This window comes from Drosophila simulans, chromosome 3L (genome assembly GCF_016746395.2).
Source record: "Drosophila simulans strain w501 chromosome 3L, Prin_Dsim_3.1, whole genome shotgun sequence".
NCBI lineage: Eukaryota > Metazoa > Arthropoda > Insecta > Diptera > Drosophilidae > Drosophila > Drosophila simulans.
The window spans coordinates 11,865,626-11,883,185 of NC_052522.2; the positions used below are offsets into that span (position 1 = coordinate 11,865,626).

Consider the following 17,560-nt stretch of genomic DNA (forward strand, 5'->3'; position numbering starts at 1 on the left):
AAGTGGTAGAAATGATATGTAACTTTAAAATGATTTAAGATTATATTTCTTTTAAAATATAAAAAATAAATCTACTTCCATTTCAGGCATAAAAAAATATTTATCTAATTGCATTCGAAGACATGCTCAGCAAGAATTAGGGGAATTTTCTCAAAAGATTTGGCAACCAAAACAAATTCATAGATGCATTAAAAAACCATTTGTACCAGTGATTCCCCCCACCCCTCTGATGTCAGCCAATTCCAACTAATTCACAATAGTAAAAATTCCAATAGACTCGTGGAATTTGTACTGTCATTTAGCACAGTGACAGAGTCAACAACAAAAGGCCATTAAAAATAATTTGAATAAATCAAGGGAGGGTAGCGTGAAAAATTAATGTTTAGCCACTGCAAATGTCCAGTCGTGAATATAACAATATTCTCATCTACACACACACGATCAAATAATCAATAGATGCGAGTTTCCAACCGGAGGTGCGGATAATTTATGAATGTGATTAGCATTGCCATTGTATCCGCAGAAGATCTCATGGGCCATCTTTGTTTTGGCCAGATGAAATCATAATGGTTAGTGGCTAACTCGGAGGTGTGAAGCGGCATAAAAAGGTGAGGAAAAATATGAATACATTAGGTTACATTCGAACTAATTTATGATGGGTATATATTACTAACAGAACCACTTTCAAGAACCACTGACATGACATATTTGACATATTTCTAAATATATATTTGTTCAAAATAATTTTTTTTTTGTTTTTCCTTTCATACTTGAGCAACTATAAAAATTCACTCCCTTTAAGACAAAATTCATATTCGGTTAAATTGAAATGCTAATGGAGGAGAGCACGATCCCAAACATTCCCAACGAGGTCATCAACTACGTTGAGGAGCAGCACGCCCGGCACCGCGAGTTGACCAAGCAGAAGAAGAGCCTGAAGAAGTGCATCAAAAAGGTGCAGGGCATGCTGAAAATGATCGAAGGTCGCAATGATGGACTACCGTGCACAATTGCCGCCGGCAACCTCTATCAGCAGTGCACCGTAGAAGAATTGAGGCTAAATCTAACCGCCAAGCTAATGATCTACGTGGGTAAGTTCGTCAAGGTCCACCGGAAGCTACTGGGCATACATTGGGATCTCAGCCAGGATTACGAGACGATCTGCCAGAACGCAAACAGCATAGATCTAGTCAACTGAATGATATGCTATAAACATCTTGTTATACTCACAGATTGCATTTCGGAAATAGCTGCAAGCAAAAGGCATACAGTGGATACGGATACGGATACCTACCATTTAATTTGTAGATACAAATATGTTAAATCACAATTATTTAATAATCAACATTTTACACTCCTCCAAAATCATGTTCTCTGCGATTAAATCAGGTATTTCCCAGGTATTTTACTCACTCACTGATGGAGTTAGATAGAGAGTGCTCCCCAAAGACAATGGGGAGTCAGCGGTTTTCAACTTGAGCGACAACTTGGATCATTAAAGGCATTAGTGTCGGAGGCAGCAGAAGTCAACAGCGGGCCAAGCAACCGAATCAAATTTCGTCTGAAGTTTTCATAGTTGAATTTCCCTGCTAAGTGGAAAATGGGCGGCCAGGTGGGCAGTGGGGATCAGAGGTGGAGCAGCAGAGGCGTAGCCGAGTCACCTTGTCATAATTAAATGTGTAATGTTTGTCTTCGCTTTCAACACCCTTCCCCTTTTCCACGAACTCTTCGCAGCTCAACTCTCATCTCTACACATCCCCCAAAAACCCCCAAACCCCCCTTCTTCGCTTAACGCCTCCACACATGATGTTGTTGCTGCTTAACGAGGCATGGTCTTCGAAATGGGGATTTCTTATGATCCCAACTCCGATAAAGTGCAATAACATTTTTCGGAGCTTAAAAATGCTAAAAAATACAAATAAGTATATGTTTACTAATAAAAATCATTTAATTATTTGCAAAACACCAATTTAAGTTTTTGAGTGTACTTAAAATCTGTAGCTGTTTATGTAAAGCCACATCTATATGGCTCATTATTATAATCGAATTTTAACGTAATAAAAACTCGATAAATGTCTTTATTTAGTTTTTAAGGAAATTGTTAAAATAATCTTACTTTTTGTACAAGAAAACTGCAGCTATAGAAAGATCGAGGGGGCTTTTCCCCAACTTTATGGATATGAAATAAACATGTAACGCGCTAGGCGTGAATTGGAAAAATCATGGGCATTTCATCAGCTTAAAAACTCTATTTCTTTTTTATATTTCCGAAACTGGTTCCGCTTCGCTCGTTTCAAAAGCGAAAAGTGCGTCGGCTTTGGAAGAAAAAGCCCCCCTATAGGTCCCGCTCATCAGTGAGCCCCTTTGAAGCCATTGTTGTGTGTGTGTGTGTGTGTGTGTGCTTTGTTCGACTTTCTTTTGTGTGTTGCAGTTGTAGCTGTATTGTTTGGCTGCATTTCGCTTTGCACTGTGCTTCGTTGCTGTTATTTTTCTTGTTGCTGCAGATGAGATTGTTTGTTGTCGCTGTTGTTGTTGCGTTGGCACGTGCGTCAAAAGCGTGCCCATGTGGAAATTTACTGCTGCAGCTTGTTACCAAAGTGGTTAGTGGTATAATTAAAATAATGTAAACGCAGGGCTAACACGATTTTACGCAATTAATTTAAATTCAATTACTAAAGGCAGAATAAATTAAACATCGACACCTTTTAGGCAGTTTTGAAACTATTTGATATTGTACATATGTATATATTGTTATATGTAGATATAAAGGTTTTTCATTCAAAAAATGTTAATACATTTTTTCTTATACTAAATAAGCTATTTTTCTAGCACGTAAGAAATTAAATAGACTTTATTATGATTAAACAATTTAATTAACATTTAAAATATTTAAGATATAATATTAAAACGTTTTTTCCAACACTTAAATATTTTTTTACCCTGCCAAATCTTCTATTGCCCAACTCTGTTTATTTCCCATTGGGCATCCGAGCTTAAAAGCCCCTACATTGATTGTTTTGTTTGGGGCCTTTGTAATCTTTTGAACATTTTTCTCTCTCTCGTATTTAATAATCCATCAATTTAAGTTACGAAAAATGAAGTAATTTCGGTGCGACTGCTGATTTGTTTGGCATTTACGGCGTGGACGAAATCGGAGGCGACCCCTCGCGACTCGTGCCCAATGTTGTTAACAAGTCTGATTAATGTCCCCGATTAGCATAAGTAAACATTAAGCAAATTATGTATGTATGGTACTCCATACATACATATGTACATATGTACATACGTACATTCATTTGTACATCGGGTTCGGCAGCGGGTTCGTTTCGTGATTCAATATTAGATTTCTTGATTGGCCGTCTATTATTTTACTTGTGCCTTGATTTTTTGCGCTAATCAGTAAACAACCGAGCTGGCCCAAAAGTCAAATAAGTGCTGGAAAAACTCCAACACCAATAACGGCTGTAAACAACCTTTAGCGTTAATTAAAAGTGTACACAGAAATTTGCATTCACGACAAAATTGGTTAACGAAACATTTATGCTACAGTGGAGCATCAATAAAAATATTTAAGTTAACTTGTATATCCATTTGCCCAACAGAAATTGAAAGATCATTCAGAACCTAGCGTGAGTTCCACTGCAGACAACAGTTAACGTAGTGACGAAGCACACCACGCAATATATCTGCATAGTTTTATAAACACATATTAATTATTATTTTAATTGCATCAGTTTTGATGCCAGTTTTAGATAGCCAGTGTGCCCTGTACCCGTAGCATACACATAAAAAATGAGCTAGGCTGGCCAGTTCGCCTTTTTGATTGAGTTTGTCGGCGGATTTATGCGCTGACCACTGCTGGCGGCGATTTGGCGGTTTTGGTTTTGGATTTCGGTTTTTGAATTTGGCGTGTTGAAGCTGAGCGCCGTCCCAACTGTCAGCCGTGATAAATGCCCCTGGATATAGATAGGAATTCAGTATTGGCCGGCATAAATAATTCGGATGTAATTGGAAAAGCCGCTGTGATTATTTTGACATTCGTGCCGGCTTGCAGGTGAGTAATTTCTGCATATGCCAGAATAGAAAAAATATTCAATTAACATTTTTCCTTTATATATATATATACATTTTCCATGACCTTTACGTTTATAATTGCAGTAGCAATTAGTTACTTTATGATTGAAAAGCTTTTTAGAAGCTCTGATAAGATTAGTGATTTAATTCAGCAATTATTTGCATTGCTTACGTTAAATGGAAATCAATTTCCTGTAAGCCGTGTTGTGGAATTAATTAAGCTCATATTAGCTCATGAGAAGCAATTATTGTTAGCCATTAAATCATTAATTAATAAATACTTTGTAAAAGGGGTTATAAGCATGGTATAATATAAAGAAATTCATATTTAAATCTTGTAAAATAAATATTAAATTATTAGTAACTTCAGATATGTAAAAAATTGGCATTTGTTATGCTAATTTTTTTAAGAACAATAATCAAAATAACAATGGCACCTCATAGAACATATTTATTATCCCATCTTGGCATCATGCCCTTAATATTGGTCCATATTTCATATGATACCACCTATAAGGAAGTTGGCTGCCCACTCACAAGTCAAGTTCAATGGCAATCGGTAGTTTGAAGCATTCGTTATGCTGTCACTCACCTTTCTCTACCACTCATTCATTAGCAATATTAAATTGCTGTTTTTTTTTGTTTTTTTGTCGATTTTGGTATTCCCGCGAATTTGTTTGGCTGTAACGAAATGAAGCCAAAATAAAATGTAAAGCTGTTTGATTAATGGCATTTACCAACTGGTGAGCAACACTTACGATAATGATTGTTGTTCGAACGATCGAGCGGGCTGAGAATAGCTAAATAGGTGGACTGCACATGGGGGGCTATTAATCAAAACCTTACACAATTGGAAAAACAAAAGCAATCGAATGGGGCCAAAACAAAAGCCTATGTTCCATCTTCGAATCGAAAGACAAAAACCAAGGCGGCACGTTCTGCTCGTGCGACACTTGCCAAGCGCCCCCATATCGGGGATAGCTTATATATGTTTATGCCCATTATAATATAGGCACGATCCCACTCACATTATAATGATTGCCATGATACCGCAGAGGTGGCATTTTGATATGCGATGTGCTGCCAACGCCAATGACGCCCCCATCGCTCTCGAGCCTGGCCTAATCTTCTGTCTTCTGGCCATGGCTAGGTCTGCGGATATATATGGCTATAATGTTGAGACAAAGCTCTTCGATTCCGCATCGAAATCGAAATCCACAAGTTTTCACATCGCTCCGGTGGCGTTTTTCGTGCTAAGCGTGCGTCTGTGCTCATTAATAAAACCACTGCGATCCTATCCCATCTGATATATATATCCATTCACACAGATATATATATATTCGTCGCACTGTGGGGCCAATGAACTTAAAAAGTGCACCGATTACCCGTGCATTGGAAATCTGATCCCGAATGTCTAAACATATTCCTTCGCCATAAAACGAAAGTGAAAACCCAGCTGGAAGGTAAATGATCTAGTTACAGAATTGTGAAACTACTGAATAGAATTTCTAGGCAGCCAGACAAAGGCAATATATACAATATTATATTCATTAATTTTAAAGAAAAAACTTGTATGTCTATGTAAGTAAGTTCTTGATTTTCAATAACTAATATTTATCAAACCTATCTAATTTTTCAAGTTTATAAAAATACAGAAATCTGCATAATAAAATATTACAAAATAATCCGAAAGTGAAAAGCTGTAAATCTTAGTTTGAAAAACTAAATCTGATACCCATAAATCATCGCTTATAGTTATTAATGGCTTAGTGCTTCCAAAAACACCAAAAAAGTGTAAATCAACAGCGCCGTGAACTCTCCGATTTCATCCCATTTCCATTAGTTATGCATCCCACTGTGCCGCCCGCACACTTGGCCGAAAAAAAAGGCTTTAAAATAAACTCCAACTTGAGGCCAACTTGCGTTGGTGTTGCACTTTTTCGATTCGGATTCGAGTTTGAGTTTGAGCTAAAGATGGAGCCTGAAGTTGGAGGTGCAGTTGCAGTTTCGGTTTTCAGCGATTTTAAACGGATTCATACGGCGAGAGTCGCCAGTTTTCGTGGTTTTTCTGTACAAATTTCCTAAAGGGTTTAGTTTTTGTTTCTGCCTGCACTGCAGTTGCGTGGGCCATTGAGCAGCGTCTTTTTTCTCAACTTTTTCAACTTTTATTTTTTTTTCGATTTGAGCCGGCTGCTGCTGTTGTGGCCATAAATTTGTTGGTTGAGACTTGGGTTTTTTTTTTTGTATTTTGTGGCTGCCGTGAAAGTTGCGTAAATCAGCGTGAAGTAGAAGAAAAGTTCAATAGTATTGAAAATAATTGTAGAAAGTTTTTATTTTTTATTCGCCCCCAACTTCGCCCTGCCGGCCGCAAAGTGTTTATGCAACGACCAGATACATAGATACATAGATACATAGATAGATAGATACGCTCGAAGGCGTGTTCCAGCCTCAGCAATCGAACCTTAATTGACTTTCGTTTGTCTCGCAACATTTTTTTTTTTTCAAGCTTTACATAAAACACTTGAGATTTAAAACTTCAATCGTATCTTTTGTTCTCCGCAGGAAAAATTTTGCGACACCCATTTCAACATGACAATCAATGTTAATAAAAATCAATTAAATAATATGAAAATAAAAATAGTTTTAAGCCGATTTATTGTTTTTTCATTTAATACATTCTTCTGTAAAAGTACAGTTGCTTCAGAATTAGTTAGTCATTGTCTCTATTCATGTTGATATGGTAATAACTTAATTCTTTTCCAAGGCAATTAGTTTCGATGCATATCGAATCAAAAGATTATTTTACAAAGAACTTGTCTGGGGCAAGATCTAAATTCTAAACCTAGGCGCCATGTCAACCGGGAATCGTTTAAAATGCATATATGGTTATGTAATTTACATCAGGTTTATTTATTCTGAAATCGTATCGAGCTAATGGCTAACAGACAGATATGATAATTTGTTAGTTGTCTCAATCAACTTGGCCGACCTTTGACGAGGTCGGGTTATGTATTTTAGTTTCAGGGGTTAAAACAAAGATCTGAACTAAGATATCTGAAGGTTTAAGGTTACGGCACTGTAATTTGATATGTTACTTTTGATTTTAATCTGGAAATAATAAATAATATTATTTCATAGTGTAGAATTTTCAATTAAATTTTGTTTAATTTAAAATATCCTAACTACTTGCTTGTTAAAATTAGATTTACACTTTGTATCGCTATTTTGTTGCCTCGCCTAAATTATTTTAATAAGGGTATTGTTTTCCAGCGAAATTTCTCCCCTTTTTTATAGCGCACATGATTATGGGTTCCGCCAGATAAACTCATTAATAAATCCAGACTCTGATTCGAGCACATTAAGCTGTCCATTAGCGTAATACATCAGCCGTCGACGGTCTGTAATTTCGATCTGAAATTAATGTAGGACAGAAAGTTCCAGCGTGGTCTCGACTCGTTTCATATTCCCCAGCGATAGCTGACACCTCTTATCCAACTCCCAGTTGGCGGACCACAAAACCGGCAGTCATACATACGTGTCCGACATCCAGGCATTAACCGTGTAAGCTTTAGTTACCGATCCACATCCCAGGTGCTCCAAACGCAATCCCAGTTCCCAAATTCAGGCACATCCGTGGTCAGCCAAGTGTCGCAGCTGACCCACATTCCTGGGGAAAAAACGAGCCAACAAACTACTACCCAAATGAAATGTTTATAAAATGAAATCAACAAAAAATAAATTACACAAAATGGCAAAAAGAAAATCCCAGCCTCGCCTCAACTGACTGACAGAAACGGTTCGTCGTCGTCGTCGATGCCAAAAAAAGGAAACCAGTCGACAACTTTATGATGGGAACAAACCGAAACCGAAATCACCAGCAAAAACAAAAAAAATATAAAAAAAACAAGACAACAAAAACGGTTTTGAAAATCGAAAACTGCGTTGACGTCCGGTACAGGAGCAATTAGGCAGCGGTCTTATCAACGTCGCTCAGTTTCGTGAATAAATCTCAGCAGCCAAGTGTTGGTAAGTAAATTTCGTCGCAAATTTAAAAGCAATTAAGTGGCGACCAGAACGAAGTCCTAATGCTCTTTGTTAACAAACATAAGGTATTTTATTATGGAAATATAGAAAAATATATAAGCCTAAATTAAATGAAGAGCAGTCATTAACAGATAGTTTTGTTAAAGTCTCTATAAACCTCTATAAAATTTAAAATCCCCTTAAGTTTTCCTATACTTCTTTAATTAGTTATAAACAACTTTTAACTATGCTTAGTTCTGATTATTAGAGAATATATTCAATTTTTAAAATTATTATCACCAAGATCTATAATATTTATTTAGGCCCAGTTAAATGGTTATTACTTAAAAATGTCATTCCGAAACGATATTGAATAGATATAGTCTAGAACGTGGCTTCCAGAATTTAATTAAACTCACCATCAAAGGAAACTCTATAAAAAAATCTCTGAACGTCCTTCGAAAAAACTTCTGAGAACTTAAAAGTAACGTTCAATAAAACGACAAAAACTCATACGCCAAACATAAAAAAGAAAACATAAAGTTTGCATTGCCTTTGAACGACCTTCGCCATTATTTTTGTTTCGGTTGTTTTCTGATCGGTTACCTTTAAAAGTATTTCGCTGTTGTTGCTATTTTTTCTCCAGCACACAAGTGGCTTATATACACAGCTATGTACATATAGACATATACATATATAAATTTGTTGCGGATGCATAAAACATGTTACCGATCTCCACGGAGTTGCCTTTGCCTCCAGGTAAACCCAACTCAAATTAACCCATTTTAATGGGTTTGCCCGCAAACATTCAAACAAATGTTAAATAAGTTCTCAGTAGTTCTAAGTTTTATAAAAGAAAATAATTTTGGAAATATTTTGAAAAATTTTTAATACAAAAATAACCAAGTAAGCGTACTAAAAAAAATTTTAAAAAAAATTTAAAAATTGTTTGTTTTGGATAAAGTTAATGTATTCTAAAATGATGTAATATATAATATGAGATGTTATAGATTTTATGTGAATTTTATTATTGTTAAAATACCATTGCTTAATTTGTACGTTCTCTTTCATATCAGAAGTTAGGTTACGATTTAAGTATTTGGCTTATTTCTGGCCCTTGGTTGTCAATGGGTTAAGATACCTCCAGTCAAATGAGCTCAGCTGACGGTGCGTGTTCATCCGTTGGGCCAAGTTTCCATCAAGCCGGGCTTGCAGCATGTAGCCAAGAAGATTGGCAACACCGCTTCCTTGTTGCCAATTTCCAAGAGTGGCGTGATTTCTCTCCCCCAAATGCGTGTGTGTTGGTGAAGCATTTGAAGGTCGCACAATGTTTGCTAGCTGTGCGAAGAGGGGGTGGGTTGAGGTACACTGACAAAAATATTCAACAGCCAAATTTATTTAATCTATCTTTAAAATTTCAATTTAATTTATTATTTCATTTTAAATAAGTGCATATATAGTATATCTGGGTTATTTTTATTCCAGTTATATAGACCTTTTTACTTACTTAATGTAAATGAGGATAAAATAAAATTTTCCGCTTATAAACCAATTTTTTCTCAGTGCATTAAAAACGCGCCAAAAACTTGGGAGCACCCGAAGCCGCTTTCAGTTCAATTTTCAGTTGCACCTAATGAATCTTGAGATTTATGGCCTTACGTTGGGCTCCACATTTTTTGTCCGTTTTGGCATTTGGCTGTTTTAGATCTAAGCCAAGTTTGGGATCTTTCAATCTGATGATTTATGCATTTGGCAGCGCTTCGAGCGCATTGGAAATTGCCTTGATTGATGCTGGCAACACTTTTCTCTTAAAAAACGCCAGGAGAAAAGCGTATGCTAAAGAAATTGGCTAATCTCTACGAATTATCTTGATCGGAAAAAGTGTGAAATTGTATGCTTTGGGATATTTTTAATTCCCATCAATATTGTTCAGTTTATTTAGTTTGGAAAAATCGAAAAATTTTAAAAAAAATTTGATGTTTAAAAATGTTTTCGAATTCGAACTTATTGTTTTATAAGAATTCAAGCTTTTACTTATTACCTTGAATTAGTTTATTACAAAAAATTTGTCCTTACTTTGGGGAAAAAGTTTGTTATTATTATTATTATAAGACATTTGAAATCTTCCTTATTTTTAAGCCTTTGTTTCGAATAAATGATTGATATACTCAACTTGTCATTTAAGCGCCGATCTGGGATATTTATGCGTTTATTTATTCGATTCGAGTGGCAAGTGATATGCGTGTGATTGGAATCCATCGCAATGCGAATTGACACCGCCTTTGCACTTGGCTGCCACAAAAAGTTGCTCGAGTGGCCAAAACCCCCGTGCATCTCGTATTCACATGGCCGCTGCATTCGAGCTTGGAAGGCGTATCGGGTTTCCACTTCGCCTTCGCTGCAATCATTTTCAGCTCACTTCCAGTGTATCTCGGCATGTCAATTTGTATCTCAACACGGCTGGCCGATAAAATGTTCAACTAAGTGACAAGCGCTGGTCAAAAATGCAACAATTATGAAAAAAGATGAGGGGCAGAGGCGCCCCAGGGTCGTTCACTTGTCTATCGCTCGCTTTATTTGGTCATTTTTTGGTAATCCAAAAAATGTTTCGGCTCTCTGAACACCAAAACAACCGAAGTAGCCCTTCATTTGCCATTTAAGGCACAGTTTTGTGGGCTTTTTGAAGGTCGGATGGCAGTGCTTCCCATGTAAATTATGTCAATTACTACGCTCGGTGGTCTTTAAGCTTTTGCATTAACTTCAGTTGTCACGACCTTAGTTATCACCCAAGCACACTCGGGTAAAAAAGTGTTAAAAGTTAAGTTTACCTTCTGGTTTGGCTGGCTTTTTTGGGTTTACCACTGCGCTCTTACGTGCATATTGTAAATTATGAAAATTATAGCAAAAAGTTACAAAAGACCAATATGCTAAAAACAGCCAACAAGCTCACGAAAGCAGGAAAAAGAATTCAAGCGAAGGTCGCAAAGTTAAAGGTTCTGTAGTTATCAATATGACTTTAACTTTATCTAAATTTTAGAGTGATATAAATGAGTTAAGTCGGACTTCTAATGTGCTTTGTTGATTTTTTCCTACCCCAGCTCTATAAAAATAATCCATCTTCTTTTGAATATATTAAATATTCAGCAAATGTTCACACAGGAAACACCATTTCACATCTCCGGGTTAACACGACCTTATAAGCTCCATGAAACTCCGATCTTTTGCGCACACATGTGATGGATTTTCTGTTGAGTTTAAAAGATGTTTTGTTTTACATTCGAAACAAAGCTGGGGCATTCATTGAATAGCAAAAGTGGCACATAGATACGAAATACGCGCACTATTTATACACATGATGGTATTTATTCACAAGCTGAGTGTTATTAAAGCGGAAGTGCAGCGTATGGCAACATTTTAGTCCATCTCCGGACCAATTCTGCTGAGGCAGCAAATGCGAGGAGGCATGCTGCCAGATGATTTAGTAGGCGTTGCAAACACTCGCCATATGCGTGCAGCATGCGGCAGGCAGCCACTTAAACTTCACATCTCTCATGCCACGGAAAACAAGAAAACAACAAAAACACACAAACAGAAACAGAAATCAACAGCAGAAGAACAGCGCGACTTTCCTCACTTCCCTCGACTGCTAAAAACATTTCGCAACAGAAGTTGGCAAAAAATACAATATTAAGTCATAAAATATATGTAAGTCGAACTCAGAATTAAAAATAATATTCTAAGAATTTTTATTTAAGAAAAACATATTTTTAATTATGGTTAAACCACAAGATTCTTCTTTATATCTATGGTTACTATTTTTAATATAATATAACCTTGATTGATTTATTCTGTAAGGATGTTTTTGCATATATTTTTTATTCTCTCTTAATTTTGTAAGCTTACCATACCCTTGTTTTTTTCAGTAATTCATCCTGTTGGATTATGTGGACTGTCCCCTTGAGGAATCCCTTTTTGCAAGCCCCTCATCTTTCAGTTCGGGCTCATTGGAGGCAACGCATGCGCAAATTGCTCGCCGACTGCTCTGGCAATAAATTCATAAAAAATCATTAAGCTGAATTTAAGCATCCACAAGATGCAAACTTCTTCGCGCATGTGAGCAGGGATTGGCAAAGGGATTGGAACCGAGATCGGATTGGGATCGCCATTCTGGATGGAATGGGATGGGCTGTAAGAGCTCTGTAATATCGATGCCGGAGCAGTCGGGATGTCGCATTAATTTCAAGCTTAAGCAATCCACTGTTGGACATCTCCCAAACCCCCATATCCCATATAAATGGTATCTGAAGCACATGGAACACTCGTAAATTTAAGTCAGCAGCAGAGGAACGAACCATCCACTTGGTGGAAAAAACAAGGTGACTCGCGGGATAAAGATGTTAGACAAACCCATAAACTATATTAAAAGTGTGCCATTACGGCTTCTTGATGTTATGGCTTTAAAATGTTGTCTAAATTCATTTTTAACATGGCACATTTAAAAAAAAGCTGTTTACTGTTTTTAGAATGTGTGGTAGGTCAACACTTGTGCGTTTATCTGTATCTAAGATTACATAAAGCAAATTACATAATTTACATAAAGCAAAAAGATAGTATAAGTATAAATTTAAAGTTAACATATATGCAGACCAGTGATTCATTGCATTAAAAATTACGCATTTTAATAGAATATTTAAATATAATTAATGTATTTTTAAACAGCACTGTTACGTGTTCTATTTGAAGTAATATTATTGTTTCGATTTTGTACTATTTTTGAGGTAATACCCTACCCGATTGGAAGACCATCACCTAACCGTTTGGAGTTTTACAACTGAAGCGCGATTTTTCTGAATTGAAAAACAGAAAATTTGCATGCTGGGCATGAAGAGGATTTGAGAAGAAGAGTCAAGGTTCCGCAAGAGACAACAAATGACACCACAAAACACAGGCGGAATGAAAACAAAAATTATTTTAATTTTATGCTACGTTCTGTGACGCTTTTTTGGGTGTTGGTGTTTTATTTATTTATTTTTTTTTTTGTATTTTTTAAGCCCGGCTTGGGTAGGCGTCAAGCGAATTGTTTGTTTATGCGAGTTGACAGACCAAACAAACCGAGGATAAAATTTGAGATGAGCCGAGGGAGTGGCCAATGTGCCGGTTTCGATGCAGAAAAGATACCGCCACGAAAAGATACAACTTATAGAGATAATAAATGTGCATATGCGAAATTTATGCGATATTCGCGCTGTGAATTAACATTCAGACATCTTCAAATTAATGTTGACACTTGTCTCCTCCCAAGATCTCTTCTTCGACCTTCCCCCCTGACCACTCGATTTTATCTGCCCCAAAAGAATAACTCATTAGAATCCCCTTTCCAATTTAACTCAAGGTTAAGCCCGCTCGTCCTCTGCAAAATTTATTATTTTTTTAATTTTTACCCCCACTTTTTCCATTCTTTTCTTCCTTTTGGTCTTCGGTCTTTCATGTACAGAAGCTTCTCTTCCAGATCGAAAACAAAGGAAATGAATCCCAGTCCGATTACTCTTTTCAGCTGCTCCTGTTTTACTCATTTAAGATGGAAGATTGTTTTATTCTTTTCGTTATTATATTCACTGTTAAAAATATTGATATTTTTAGTTCACTGCTATTAGTTTATATATATATAACTAACTATTTCTTCAATTTAGCTAACTAACGTTCGTTCTTTAACTTAAGTACCTCCCACTCCCAGTGACCCACTCCACCCTCCCTTACTTAACACTTCTCTATAAAGATTTCCCCCGTTGGTTTGTTTATGCCACACCATTTAGGTTGAACCAGGCTTTGTGACGCAGATCTTGTTGCCTGCACTCACTCTCTCTCTTTCTTTGCCTAAGTGGCCGACGTCATCACTCCACTCCGATCCAATCCAACCGACCCCAACCCATTCCATCTGATCCGATCCGATCCTATCCCATCCCATACAATCCTATCCTATCCGATCCAAACCGACCACATGTGGAGTTTGTTGTGCACACACACACACCATGGCCAGCTAAGATCACCATGATCATGTCGGTTTTTTTAGTCACACTACACTGTGAAAACACTCTCGATGATTAATTTAAAACTGAAATATATACTTAATATTAGACAGTAGAATCCTAATACTTACGAATAATAGATTATGTTATTAAACTTCTTATATTTTGTAGGACTATTACTTTTTTACTATTTTTACTATTTTTTACTATTATTATTTATTTATTTTTTATTTTATTTTATTTATTTTATGATTCGTATATGTTTTCTCGCAGTGTAGTCCGTGTTCTCGCAAATGTTTGCCATTTGCCACCGCAGTCGCTCTCTTGCGAGCAAAATCGCGAGTGCCGATCTTCAGAGTAAGACAACATTTCTATTATTTATACCCGTTCGCTGGCTTTGCAGATTTTCCTCCAGTTTTCACACTTTCCTCGGGCTCTGCGAAAATCGTTGCTGTGCTGCATGTAGCAATTAAAAATAATTTGTTTAGCTTGTTTTGTGTCAGAAATCATGAAAATACATCATAATAAAAGTAATGTTGTTATCAAAGGTGCGGCTTTTACACTGATAGATGCAATATCTGTATCTTTTTTTTTTAGCTTGTTCGGCGAATGGCAATCATTTGTTCAGTGAAATTCGCTTGGAGAAACTATTGAGATATGGGGGATATTTGCTAAAATTAAACAAAGAGTGGGTATTCATATTTTAAGATTAGGCAAGCTAAATGCGTGATATAAATCTTGCTATAAATAATACTATATAATTAAGAAATGCAGTTTAAGATATATATATTTATAAGATATGCTCTATCTAAATTCCCCCCTTAATGGATTATATAACTTTCTGAGCTCTGACCCAGACCTTCGCTATGAAATCCGGAACTGGTTTACCGACTGCAAAGTCGCACTGAAGTGCCTCTTGAAGTGCCATAAAAAAAAAGAAATATATATCAGCAAATTCAGCCAAATGTAAACTTATTTCCTTCGCCCGAGTGGCTTTGATTGAAAGGCAAATAAGCTGCCGGATTCAATGAAAACAGAGAGACTGCTCACTTCATCCATGCAAGATATGTATGATGGAAATCCATTTGACGACGGCGCTGACAGCAGGAACAACAACCACATCGTCGAGCATAAATCATTTGCACAGACAGAAATGCAAATCTTTGCAGATTAAAACAAAAACAAGGCGACTGTGTATAAATAAACATAAGGCCAGCCAGACACAAAAACCTAAACCTGTCAAATCGGCGATATCGTGAAAGATAAACCCCAAAGCCGGACAGTTGCCCCTTGAGTGCGTTTTCCCCAGCCCGTAATATTTGTTTTAATTAAATGCCAATCGCCGATCGTAATTGCGGCACATTAGGTAAAAATCAAAAAACAAAAAATTAAACAACAAATCACATAAGATATTTTGAGAAATATCTCTCGACGTTTTATCTGCTCAAGTTGAAATCGAAGCGGACATTAATTGACCAGTGGAGATTAGCGACTCGAGAGCCGCAGATACCATCGACCATATAGAGATGGTGGGGCGAATGGCCAATCGCCAAAACTGACGACGCTTAAAAGGTCAAAAAGATTGTACAGCCGAACAGTAATGGGAAAATTCAAAACGAAGATGTCCATAAAGTGCTGTATTTTTATCATTGACCAAATTTGTATATTTATGAGCAGTAAAAAGTGTGGGAAATGTACAGGAAATTACAAATTGTAGAAGGTTGTAAAAATTCCACTAAAAATTGAGTAATTTCTGTATTATATGATACCACTATTCAGCAATCTATCTTCTGTTTAAAGGTAATAGAATACCTATAGTAATCCAAGCATGTCTTAAAAATTATAATACTTCACAATTGCTATACACCAAATAAGACATATAACAAGTGATTACTAGCAACCATCAAAACAAACAATAGATGTCAATTAAATTTGCATTCCTTCTTAGCTTTTGAATATGTTTTAAAAACAACATACTGATTTATAATATCCAATAAAATTCTACCAGTCATTATCGCAAACTTTAATAGCCCGAAAATGTATTTTCGCTCTGTTATTAAATCCAATAATTATAATAATTATTGTGAATGGCATGGCGGCACAGAAAAAAAAACAGTGCCGAATGCACCCACAAAACAAAAACATATATATTGGTAAGTAAACTGAAACCTTGACTTTAAAAACTGTTGATCTTTTGCATAGTCTTGATCCGCAACGATCATATTATAAAATGGCCAATTGAAGGTCCACCAAACGTAAGAAACATAAAAGCCATATTGCCATTGTGCCGACTTTTGTTTCGAGGCAATTAGACGAGAATATATTTATTTGTTATGGTTATTACATTTGCCGCATTTCACATGGCCAACAAGCCCAACAGCCATTTCTTGATTTCAGCTTGAAAACTTGAACGGCGCCAAATGTCGAAAAGTTCAATGATGAACAGGGCTTGAAAGTCACTAAGTGTTTTCTAATAATCAGTTTGAATCGTGCTGGTAGAAGGTTGTCTTCGATTTTAAATAAATGTTCACATTTCTTAAAGAATGTTCATAAATTGCATGCGACAGGTATTTGTTAGTTTAAGTAAAGGCTTAAATGTATTCAAGCCCTATTTGTATTCATACCTCTCTCTCTATATCACAAATCAAATAAATCTTTTCTACGCTTATAAAAAATGGATTTCAAAGCAAACTCTCTTTTTTTAGCCATTTCAACTGAAACAAAGTGCGCTGTATGCCCACACACAATCTTTCATTATAACTAATGAACGTTTCGCGGCGCATTGACAATTAATCAAAATTTAATTAAATAGACAAAATGCCGCATTAAAGTATGCACTTTACATTGTTGCTCTTGCCATGGCTGCTAACAATTTATTGTGCTTGCAAATTCAAATGCAAATCTGTCGCCAACGTGCAAAATGGTAAATTGTTTTACCAGCCACCGGGCAAGGCAAGTGTGTACTCATACTCATACTCATACTCGTATTCATACTCGTACTCAAACTCGCACTCATTTCATTGGTGAGGCTTTTGGGCCAGGTTCGGTTGCTGTGTGGGCCGCAATTAGCGGAGAAGGCTGAATGTGTGCGGGCCAAAGCCAATTCGAATGAGCAGAGCGACTTTTTGCTCCCAGGCTTAAATGAAAAATGCTAAATATGCCACAATGTTGCTAGAATAATTTAATGTAAGTTTTAAAAATTTTATTTTATTTTTAAATTAATAACTTTTGCTTTCAATCTGCAATTTCCTAACCTTACTTAAGCTAAATGTTGTTAACAGTGAATGCAAGCTTAAGCGGCATTCTGTTAAATAGTCTGTAGATATTTGTAAGCTAAAGATACTGTATCTGAGAAGTAGTTCAAACAAAATGAATCAGTAGCTCTCAAAGCCAAGGCACACATCCACATGGATGTGAGTTTAAATGCCTCCTGTGAG

The 17,560-nt window shown here is 36.3% G+C and overlaps 1 protein-coding gene and 1 long non-coding RNA gene across 3 annotated transcripts; both read left to right on the forward strand.

Annotated features, from left to right (window-relative positions):
- The first annotated feature begins 736 nt into the window (after positions 1–736).
- On the forward strand, positions 737–1,365 carry LOC27206294. The gene has a single exon (XM_016171361.3). The coding sequence runs from the start codon at positions 830–832 to the stop codon at positions 1,196–1,198; it is 369 nt and encodes a 122-aa protein (XP_016031552.1). The 5' UTR covers positions 737–829; the 3' UTR covers positions 1,199–1,365.
- Positions 1,366–3,008: 1,643 nt separating this feature from the next.
- Positions 3,009–12,739, forward strand: LOC27207185. 2 transcript variants are annotated; one of them, XR_006541766.1, is made up of 4 exons: positions 3,009–4,054; positions 7,345–8,100; positions 11,257–11,802; positions 12,021–12,739. It is a non-coding gene; the product is annotated as an uncharacterized LOC27207185 (long non-coding RNA). The 2 variants fall into 2 exon arrangements; XR_001600313.3 differs by lacking the exon at positions 11,257–11,802 and having other exon boundaries at positions 3,018–4,054; positions 12,021–12,725.
- The last annotated feature ends 4,821 nt before the right edge of the window (positions 12,740–17,560 follow it).

Excerpts from the sequence above, each read along its gene's own strand:
- LOC27206294 (XM_016171361.3), top strand. The coding sequence starts at position 830 with ATGCTAATGGAGGAGAGCACGATCCCAAACATTCCCAACGAGGTCATC.